This window comes from Gossypium arboreum, chromosome 7 (assembly GCF_025698485.1).
Source record: "Gossypium arboreum isolate Shixiya-1 chromosome 7, ASM2569848v2, whole genome shotgun sequence".
Lineage (NCBI taxonomy): Eukaryota > Viridiplantae > Streptophyta > Magnoliopsida > Malvales > Malvaceae > Gossypium > Gossypium arboreum.
In genome coordinates, this window is record NC_069076.1 from 90,358,151 (window position 1) to 90,369,518 (window position 11,368).

Consider the following 11,368-nt stretch of genomic DNA (forward strand, 5'->3'; position numbering starts at 1 on the left):
GCGACACTGAGACCCCTAAGAGAACATTTGTGTAATGACGATCAATATTTGATTAACGCTCGTGTGAAACATAAGGTTGCAACTCATGATGACGATGTTAAATATTTATCAAGGATTGAAGAAACACCATCTAGGTTTCATGGAAAAAACTATTATTGTTCCATAAGCTACAACTTCTCTTATTGATAATGTAGCATTCGATTTCATCCCCTCCAAACAACATGATGGAAGTTGACAGGGGATGAATAAAGTAAATGGGGAATAATGATATTGATTTGGTTCGTCTACTTTGATTTCACTTTTCGCTACACTTTTGGCATATTTTCCAAAAATGGGGAGAATATAGTAGCAGCAAATGGAATGTTTTGTTATTGGTTATGGTTGCTACATTTCACTTTGTCAAAGGGAGAGATGATGCTGATTTTTTTTTTAAATATGATGATTTTTACTACATATTTATGATCTTGGTGCATGCTTAATTGATGATTAGATGAACAAGCATATTGATAAGGGGAGTGTGTGATCAAGTGTGATTCTACTGCTTAAGGGGAGACATATTTTAATTTCCTTGCTATGTGGCTTGTTTGGATTGTGGGCTAATCATTTGCCACCTGGTTTTGTCAAAAATGCCAATGGGAGATTGTTGGGAAAGTTGTTATTCTTTTATGTCTTGTTATAACAAAACTGTTTTTCTACTTAGGTTATTAACTTGGGCCTTGAATGAGTTTCGTTTGTGTTGAGTTCAGTCCACTTGAATGTGACATGTTTGACAAAACTAGAAGCATGGGTTGACTAGGGCACTAAGACTCCCAACCGAATTGCTTGAGGTGATTGGATAAGCAAGAAAGTTTTATTATTAAGATGCTAATTTTTAGAGATAAATATAATATTTATTCAACAGAGTTTTGGAGTAGCTGGAAGACTGATTTATGAAGATGATAAATTCTCAAGATAATTTCATCTTTTTAAATAGGAGTTTAAAACCTATCAAAACACTGATGCTTGACCACTTGATAAGACATATAAATAGATTGTTTTGTGCCACACATCAAGAGCAGTTTTAAAGTGTCTTTGTCTACAATTAGGTGAGTGATTTGTAATAATTGCGATTGGTATTGGGCAGCAATTAATTCTTTTTGTAAGGGTAGATTGAGTTTAAGATAAGGGTAGATTGAGTTTAAGTTAATAAGTGATCTAAATGATTGTTGAATAGAATTATTCACTGGGCGAGACTCTACAAATGTTGGACCGTTGTGTCTGAACTGCATTAATAAAGATTAATTGTGTCAATTATTTTTTTCTCTTATTTTTTAAGCTGTATATTTTCGTTCTAATTATAATTATAACCAACGTTAAGAAAATTAATTTATTAAATCTGCAGAATAATTATTTTTTACAGAAAATGAAAAGCAAGCCAAACATTTTGGTGGTGTCCATTTCAAAGTGTGGGTCAATTAGCAAAGACAGTATCTACATAGTACCGATAGAAAGTGGGGGTAATGTAGGGGCGAAATAATGATGGTCCATTGGCTTAGTTGAAAATGCAATTTGAGTAGGCCTCACTAAAGCCTAAGGGATCTTACTAGATATGCCTGTAGATCGGGTCAATTCGATTTGTGTGGAATTTGAATTAATTTTTTTATATTTCAAATAATTTTTAAAATTACTTATGTTTTTTTTAAAGTTACAGAGTAGATTAAATACGGATGGGAGTATAATAACAATTTTATGTCTTTACAATTTAATGATGTGGTGAAATTTTATTAATACTTAAAATTATACTTTTAGGATGATATTAATATATATGTTATTCTCTTAAAGGAATTTATTTTAATAATTTATGTATAATCATATTGAAACTTAATTTAATAATATGTGCATTCAAGCTTAGAGATTACTTTAAATTTTGAAAAATATTTTAAAGACATTTGATTAAATTAACCCCCCAAAAAAGGTAAGTTATACTCAAGTTAATATTTTATTAGTAAGTTTACGTTTTAGCCATTCAATTTCAAAAAGTTACAAAAAGATTATTGAACTATTCAAAAGTTGTGATTTAAGTCACTAGGCTGTTAAAATAGCTATTATTCTGCTCCCACCGTCTACACCAATCAAAAACTCTTCTTCCTTTTTTCTTATATAATTCAATTTTTTCATGAAACAACTTTGAACATCACAAATCTGTGAACCAAAATTCAAATAGCTTTCTTCTTCGATCTCCAATCTTGGTTAGCAGATTGACTTGGATCTAAGACATGTTCTTCTACTTGTCGATGGGTATTAATCTACTCTATTAATCGTCGAATTGTCGTTTAGAGCTTGCTAGCCAAGCTTTTTTTTTTTTTTGAAAAAGTCTTAACAATTCAATAACTTGGATAAAAGTTTTCAAATGGTTCAGTAATTTAAACGAAAACTTTCGAATAGTTCAGTAGTCATTTTATAACTTTTTAAAGTTGAATGATCAAAATATAAACTTACTAATAATTTAATGACCTTGAGTATAATTTACCCAAAAAATTCAATGAATTTTGGACTAAAAAAGAGAAGATTTTTACCATCAGAATCAATAATATATTTTTGGAAGAATCCCATCGGGATCAATCAACCATGGTGTTGGAAAAAAGTAGAAACTCAAAAAAAAAAAATCACTCAATTGTACAAACAACGCTACTTGGTGAATAACGTAATACCAATAGATTCAAAACTATAAAGAAGATGACAAGATACTTTGAATTATTGTTGGCAAGTGAAATCCAGATTCGCATATCTCATTTATGTGAACGCAAAAACATAAATTACGCTGTTAATAAATTTACTTTTTATTACTCAATAATTAAAAATTATAAAATAATTATTTAATTATTTCTTTTTATCACTAGTTGACTAACGGTGATTGTTTTAAAATAGATATAATAATTTTAACTCTTAATATTTATACATTGTGTAATTTAATTTTTTTATAATTTTATTTCACCCTAACACCTAAAAACTAAAAATTTAAATTTATCACCTAAAAAGCAAAATTGTAAAAACAAAAAGAAAATAAATTATACAATGTGTAAACGTTGAGGTTAAAATTTTAGAGTCATGATTAATTTTATAAATATTGAGGACTAAAGTTGTTATTATATTAATTTTGAATATTATCACTGTTTGCTAACTAATGATAAAAATAAAATTAAATAATTAAATAATTATTTTATAATTTTTTATAAAAATATATTAATAATTAAACCACTATTTTACCCATGCAAAATTCAAGTTGCCATTAAAAAAAGAATTTAGCATCAAATCCCTTTTATTTTTGTCACTTTATTGACCCACATCTCGAAATTACTCCATAATTGAAACATTAATCAAAGCTTCATAATTTATATACTCCATTGCTTAAATTCATGGTGGGTCAGTTTGTAAAGGAAAAAAGAAGAAAAAACAATGGGACCCAATGCCAGAAAAATAAAACAAATTGGCGCCTTAAAGATGGCCTCTTTGCCAGTGCCACTTTCCCATGTGACTCAAAATCAGCACCCTCGAACTCACTGAATAACTCGGTTAACCCTTACTACAGCTCACGTTTCCTAGAAAAAAAACCCATTGTTTTTTCTTTGTCTTTATAGCAAAGAAGATAAGATATACCCTAAAAAGCTCTTTTTTGGGGGGTGCAAATAGAGAGATCTAATGGTATCTGGGTCACCATATTTACAGGTTTCTTTCTTCTTCTTCTTGTTTGTGGTGAGTTCTTTTGCAGGTGACCCTTATGTGTTCTATGATTGGACTGTTTCTTATATCACAGCTTCTCCTCTTGGTGATAAACAACAGGTTCTTTTTCTCTTCTTTTGCAGCTTTGATTTTGCTTTTTGAATTGAATTTGGGTACTCGTTTAAAACAATTGGCCTTTGAGGGAATTATGTTTAGCTTAATCGGTGTTTAAGGTTTTGGATGAAAAAAATGTATGTTGAATTGTCTGCAGATTCCAGTTTTTTCTCTGCTCAAGGAATAAGTTACAGTGTGATTTTTTTTCCTTTAATTAGTTTTGGATTTAGTGTTAATTTTTAGGAGTGAAATTATTGGGTATATGGTTAAATTATAGCAAGAAAATCATCTCTAGAATCAAATTTTAGATAATGCCAAATAATTGTTTTGGAAGTCTTTTAAAAGGCAATTGGATTCCATTAATGTTAGCTTTTGTCTACACCAATTATGCCAATTTACTGACATTAGATGAATAAATATCATTAGTGACTTTAGCAGAGGTATCATGGAGGTTCTTGTACTAGGAGCCGGATTGTATTTTGCTCCTTTTACTAAAAAAATAGCAAATTAGTTCCCATACAATAGATCAAAGAACAAACTGACCATTCTGTTAAAAATTTCATCTATTTTCACTCTTAATAACTAGTCCTTGTACATCAACATGGGATATACAGAGCATGTCATGTTAACTTTCTAGTTATTTTATTAGTCACGTTAGTTTTTAACATTAGAAATGGATAAAAAATTTAATTGAAAAGATTAGTTTGCTCTTTGATCTAATGCACAGAGATTGATCTGTCCATTTTTTTTATTAGAGGAGGCAAAATGTAATCTAATTCCTAGTACAAGGGCCTCCATGGTAAATTTACCCCTTAGTGGAGTACTTACTAGTTATTGCTATCGAGTTATTTAATTTTGGTAAGAGTTGCTGGACTTTATATGCAATTTTTCTAAATAAAAAAAAATCATTTTTTAAGAATGTCTAGTATGTTGATTCTAATTTTTATCTCCCAAATTGATAGCTGTAAATAGGTAAAAGTATCATGGAGGCTCATGTACCAAGAGTCAGGTTGCATTTTGTCTTCTTTACTTGAAAAATGGATAAATTAATCCCTATACATTAGATTAAAAAGCAAACCAGTCATTTCTGTTAAAAATTTCATCCATTTCCACTTTTAAAAATTGGACAAAATAACCAAACAATTAAACGTGTGTCTCATTCTAACATACATGGACCAATTTTTAACAATAGAATTGGATGAAATTTTTAACAGAAGGACCAATTTGCTCTTTGATCTAATGTACATGGATTGAATTGCCCATTTTTCTAGTTGAGGGGGCAAAATGCAATCCAACTCTTAATACAAGGGCCTCTATGATACTTGACCAAGTAAATATGGAGGTTGATATTGTGTATTTCACCTTTTTGTTTCTAATACTTTGGTTTTCAATTGCATGGCATTTTGCCATAATCATACATTTGAACTTGTCAACACTTTTCTGCTTCTAATCTTTGATATAACCGGCTCTATACGGTGAAAGAAATCTCAGTTCTCGATAGTTATTGTCAGAACCGGCATGTTAGTCTTCTAGTCTTGCCTATTCAGGACCTTGAATCATGTCATGAGTTATGACCTATATATATAATGCCATTATTCCAGGTGATTGGGATCAATGGACAGTTTCCTGGACCGATCCTCAACGTCACTACAAACTGGAACGTAGTTGTCAATGTGAAGAACGATCTTGACGAGCCACTTCTGTTTACATGGTATGAAGGATTGAATAAAAGAGATCAATATCGAAAAGGGTAATATCAGTCTGAATATTTGTAATTTGTTTATTGTAATGTAGGAATGGTATACAACATAGGAAAAACTCTTGGCAAGATGGCGTTTCTGGGACTAATTGTCCGATTCCTGCCGGTTGGAACTGGACGTACGAGTTTCAAGTCAAAGATCAGATAGGGAGTTTCTTTTACTTCCCTTCTTTAAACTTCCAAAGAGCTGCAGGCGGCTATGGAGGAATCATCATAAACAACCGAGCAGTCATTCCGTTACCCTTTGGCATGCCTGATGGTGATATTAGTATCTTTATTAGTGACTCGTATACTAAGAGTCATAAGGTCGGCAAATAATTTATTTATTCTTTTGTCAATGCTTCTGGCGTCTGTCAGCTAATCGGGTACTAAATTGTTTCTTGTGTGGAAAAACAGGGATTAAGGAAAGATGTTGAGAATGGAGTTGACCTTGGTGTTCCGGATGGTATTCTTATTAATGGATATGGTCCATATCGTTATGATCCGACGCTTGTTAAAGATGGGATTGTTTACCAGATCATAAATGTCGAACCAGGTACATAAATGCTCAGTTTGTTGCCGTTAGACCATCGGTTTTGTTTTCGTGGTGCCTACGGTAATAGTTAGATCTTTTTTATTTAATCTGAAACAGGAAAAACGTACCGCTTTAGGGTCCACAATGTCGGAATTTCAACTAGCTTGAATTTCAGAATTCAAAACCATAACCTACTTCTCGTCGAGACTGAAGGATCGTACACGATTCAGCAAAACTACTCGAATATGGATATTCATGTGGGTCAATCGTACTCGTTCTTGGTTACTATGGATCAGAACGCTAGCACTGATTATTACATCGTAGCCAGTCCTCGGTTTGTTAATTCATCCGACTGGTCCAAAGTTAATGGAGTCGCTATCTTACACTACTCTAACTCTCAGGGACCTGCTTCGGGTCCTCTTCCTATTCTTAATGATTATGACACATATTTCTCGATGAATCAAGCACGGTCAATAAGGTTAGAGTTTGTTTTTGTATCTTTTTATTTTAGCTGCTATAAGGATTGTACGGTTTTCATGCAAAACGTTCAGTGCATTTATAGGTGGAACATCTCGGCTGGTGCTGCTCGTCCGAACCCACAAGGATCTTTCAAGTATGGCGATATTACCGTGACAGATGTGTATGTGATTCTCAACAGGCCTGTGGAGCTTATAGATGGAAAAAAGCGTACGACGCTTAATGGTATTTCGTATTTACCACCTTCAACACCTTTAAAGCTTGCTCAGCAGTTCAAGATTCCCGGAGTCTACAAACTTGATTTTCCAAATAAACTGATGAACAGACTGCCCAAACTTGATACATCTGTGATTAATGGCACTTTTAAAGGTTTTATGGAAATAATCTTTCAGAATAATGACACCACAGTTCAAAGCTACCATCTGGATGGCTATGCATTCTTTGTTGTCGGGTAAGCTTTTGGCTTTCGATACCTTACTTCCTTTATCAATGGATGCCGGGATACACGAACTTGACAATTTTCCATCACTTCTTATAGTATGGATTTTGGAGTGTGGACGGAGAACAGCCGAAGCACGTACAACAAATGGGACGGCGTTGCACGTTCTACCACACAGGTATATATCTCTGCCTCGTGATCTCATTTGCAAATGCTTTTCTACGAAGCTGTTCCAAAACTAGAAGGAACTTATATGTTTAAGATCTTGAAAAAAGTATTATGGAGTCTCATGTACAAGGAGTTATATTGCATTTTGCCCCTTTTACTAAAAAAAAAAAAAAAGCAAACCGATCTTTTTTGTTAAAAATTTCATAACATTTTTACGGCTAAAATTGGCCTGACGGAGTAACTAGACAGTTACGCGTGACTTTATCCCAACGTACAATGATTAATTTATCTATATTTTACGTAGAGGCCACAAAATATAATCCAACCCCTAGTACAATAGCGACTATGATACTGTTACTTCAAAATCTCATGTATGAACAACAGCTTCTAACATGATACCCGGTTGCAGGTCTTTCCCGGAGCCTGGACGGCAATTCTAGTTTCTCTCGACAATGCGGGCATTTGGAATCTCCGAGCTCAAAATCTCGATTCATGGTATCTAGGACAAGAAACCTATGTAAGCGTCGTAAATCCTGAGGCCGACCAATCTGAGGTTCTGTTGCCGGAAAATTCTATATACTGCGGTATCCTGTCGTCATTACAGAAGTAAGATATCAAAGCAATGCAGCTATATATATATATTTCCTTGTATTGCTGTTAATCTCTCTACTTTCTGCAGGGATCAGGCTCAGAGAGTTAATTTTTCCGGTGCAATATCGATTTCCGGTTCGAGTAAAACGGTGTTCATTATGTTAATCATTGCTTTAATTGGACATTCATTTAGGTAACCATGCAAACTCTATAAAATTTGGTGAATCAGCCATCAATGGCAAATGGTAGATCAGAGATTTTGTTTGGTTGGCAAGAAAATTGTATGGGCAGGAAAGTAACATACAATGTTGTTGCCCTGAAAATCTTGTATCATTGTAAAAGTAAATTTTTTTAAGAGTAATTTGACTGTAAAGGAAATTGTACACTTAAAAATATGTAATAAAAGATATTATGGCATTTTCAAGTGTATCATACTTGGGAGTTAAGTTAATTTTTATCATGTCAAAATGTGTTTTAATATATATATATATATATATATATATATATTTGTACACTTTTGACATTATCAAGTTTGAAAGAGAGACTTCTAATGTTGATATTATTGTAGTTATCGCTTCAGTTAATATATGAAATTTCTTATAAATTTCAAAAAAATTTAAGATTTAATGAACCCTAAGCATTTTTTTCTATATTAATGCATAAGGAGGAATAAGAGAAAATTATAAAAGGTAGAATTATAATTATGCTTAAATAAAATTTTAAGTACTTATTAAAAGTCTTTAAATTTTTAAATATTTTTCTTATTAATATAGTAATTTTGGTACATTGATGGTGCATAAGGTTCATACACCGATAGTATATAAAATATTATCTCTAATAAAATGATACTTTTGAAGCTTTGAGATTATAAGTGTTCAAGTTCGAACTATACCTATGTAAATTAGGTGTAGGTAAGTTAATTTGAGTTTCAGAACTTATTTAATTTAAAATTTATAATAATTATTGTAAATTGTAACTTGAAAAAGAAGAAGAGATTCTTGAAGTACTAATATCATATCAATCAAATCTTTTATTTAGCCTAAACATAAGCTTATAAGTTGGATGCCAAGTCAAATTTGATATGGGGATCAAATTTTAAACATATTTGTATTTTCTATATGAACAATTTGATTCTATCATATTAAAAAATTGACAAGTTATTTACGTGACAAATTCACATGTTTAAAATTTGATCTATGTGTGTGTGTTTTTTAAATAGATATATATTTTAGCTTAAGGATGTAAAAACCCTAAATCTTTTTCAAAAAAATAATTAAGTTTCTGCTTTTTTTTTATTCAATTTGGTACTTAAACTTTCAAAACCTATAAAAAAGACACTCAAAATTTTTCAAAAAAAAAAAAATCAAGCTATTGCCTTCTTCTTTTTTTTTTTTTTGCACTTAATTGAGCACTTTAACTGTCAAAATGTATCAAAAAAGCCCTTTAACAATAAACTTTAACGATTTACCATTAAAGTTAGCTACCCCTAATTTTTTCCAATTAAAGCCACCCATGTCATAATCACGGCGTAACACGTGGAAAAAAATTATAAAAATAAAAATTATGAAAAGTTATAAAAATAATTAAATTTTAATAAAAATATTTAAATATTATTTTAAAAAATTATAAAAAATAAAATATAGTAAAAATTATAATAAAATTGTAAAATTTATAAAAATAATTAAAAAATTTATAAAAGTGTATAAAAAATATCCTTTGACCATTAACTTTAACCGTTGACCCTTAAAGTTAACGACCCCCAAATTTTTTTAGTTAAAGTCATAACGTGTCGCAATACAGTATGATATGTTGTGAAAAATGATAAAAAATAAAAAATAATAAAAAATATAGAAAAGTTATAAAATACTTTTTTTAGTACGATAATTTGTTTAAATCTTTTTACTAATGTCGGAACTATTTTTTTGGAAAACGAGGTCGACTTTATTTTGGAAATGAAAACGAGAAAACGAGAGTCGCCACCGATTTTTTTTGATGAGGTGTGATCGGGTCACCTCGTAAAAGTGGTTGTTTTTAATAAATGATTTGATTTATTTAAACAACGATTTTGGTCTACGAAATTTGAGAAAATGGGTTCGGGAGTCGATTACGTACGAGGAAAGATTAGCACCCTCATGACGCCCAAAATTGGTACCTAATTGATTAATTAATGTCTTAATGTCGAAATTTAAAAACTCGAAAAGAATTAAAAATACGATCCCTTTTTATGAATGCTAATTTTAAAACGCTTGAATTACGTTGAAATGAGCATCAAAAACTTACTCGTCCCGAGATAGTAAGGTGCCACATCCCGTAAGTTAGAACGCGACATTCAAATCTTCGGGAGCAAATTTGCCTTTAATCTTTATCGAAAATTTGTGTATTTTGAAATCTAAAAGGATATTTGGCTTTTTAGGTTTAACAAGAAAATCGAAACCCAGTAAGTTAGGGTATAATTTCTTGAATTCTCGAAACGTGAAATATTGCATTACTTTGAATAAAAACGAATGCGACGTTTAGCAATGTGCATTTATTTTGTTTGAAATAAAACGACCCATATTTAGATAAATACTTTTGAAGTTAATGTGCAATATGATTTAAACGAAATGAAACAAAAGGGAATGTAGAGTACAAAATAATAATACATGAATTAAATGCTAGGTCAATGAACGTTAACGACATATTAACAAATAATTTCTAGAGCACCTAATGGACATGTTCACATAATACACTATTTTAAGAGATCAACAATAATAATCACAAAAGAATGAAACAAAATAATATATGAAAAATTTTGAAGTGAATAGAACGATTTAAAATAAATAACAAATGAAACCATTATAAATAAAGAATATAAAAAGGGGTTTCAAATGGACAATATACATGGATAAAATAATATACAAATGAATGGCAATAATATAAGAGATACAAATCTATAAATCGAAATACACTCAATGTCAATAATCTCACAACAGGCTCTATTCAAATACCAATGTCTATAATGTAAGATTAATGAAAGATGATTTAAAAATAAAGCGAATAAAAATGTATCAAGCTTTTAAATAAATATGAATAATGTAAAAAATGTAGAAGAAAAGGAATTTGAGATTGACAATATATAAAACATTTAAAGATAAATTATATGTATAAAAATTTTAAAGTAATTGATACATGTAAAATTTGAAATAAATCATAAGAATAACAATAACAATAAATCATATGTAGAATAATAATATATATAAATTAATTTTTAAAACAAGTATTACGCAAGTAAAGAATTAAGGTAAGTTATATACAAAACAATATATATATATATATATATAAATTAAATTAAAAATAGTTTAATATAAATAATATATATAAAAATAATAATGTATAAGGGTATTTAAAATAAACGTCATATAAAACTTTAAAACAAAGAAATAGAAGAGAATTCTAAAGTAAATTAACTATATAATAAAGCAATTAAAATATACAAATGAAAGTTTAAAAATAACGAACTAAACTAATGTAAAATCAATGAAATAGTTCAAAGTAAAATGTTAAAATCTTTTTTTTTTTAAGGAATAAAAGAATTACATAAACTAAGAAAAAACTCAATTGAGACAAA

General features: G+C 30.1%; 1 protein-coding gene across 1 annotated transcript; it reads left to right on the top strand.

Moving 5' to 3' along the window:
* The first annotated feature begins 3,403 nt into the window (after nt 1-3,403).
* Nucleotides 3,404-8,193, top strand: LOC108479152 (monocopper oxidase-like protein SKU5). Its single transcript, XM_017781617.2, has 9 exons — nt 3,404-3,819; nt 5,415-5,524; nt 5,608-5,878; nt 5,969-6,107; nt 6,204-6,564; nt 6,649-7,014; nt 7,102-7,180; nt 7,580-7,776; nt 7,850-8,193. The coding sequence occupies exons 1-9, from the start codon at nt 3,679-3,681 to the stop codon at nt 7,956-7,958; spliced, it is 1,773 nt and encodes a 590-aa protein (XP_017637106.1). The 5' UTR covers nt 3,404-3,678; the 3' UTR covers nt 7,959-8,193.
* Nucleotides 8,194-11,368: the final 3,175 nt, after the last annotated feature.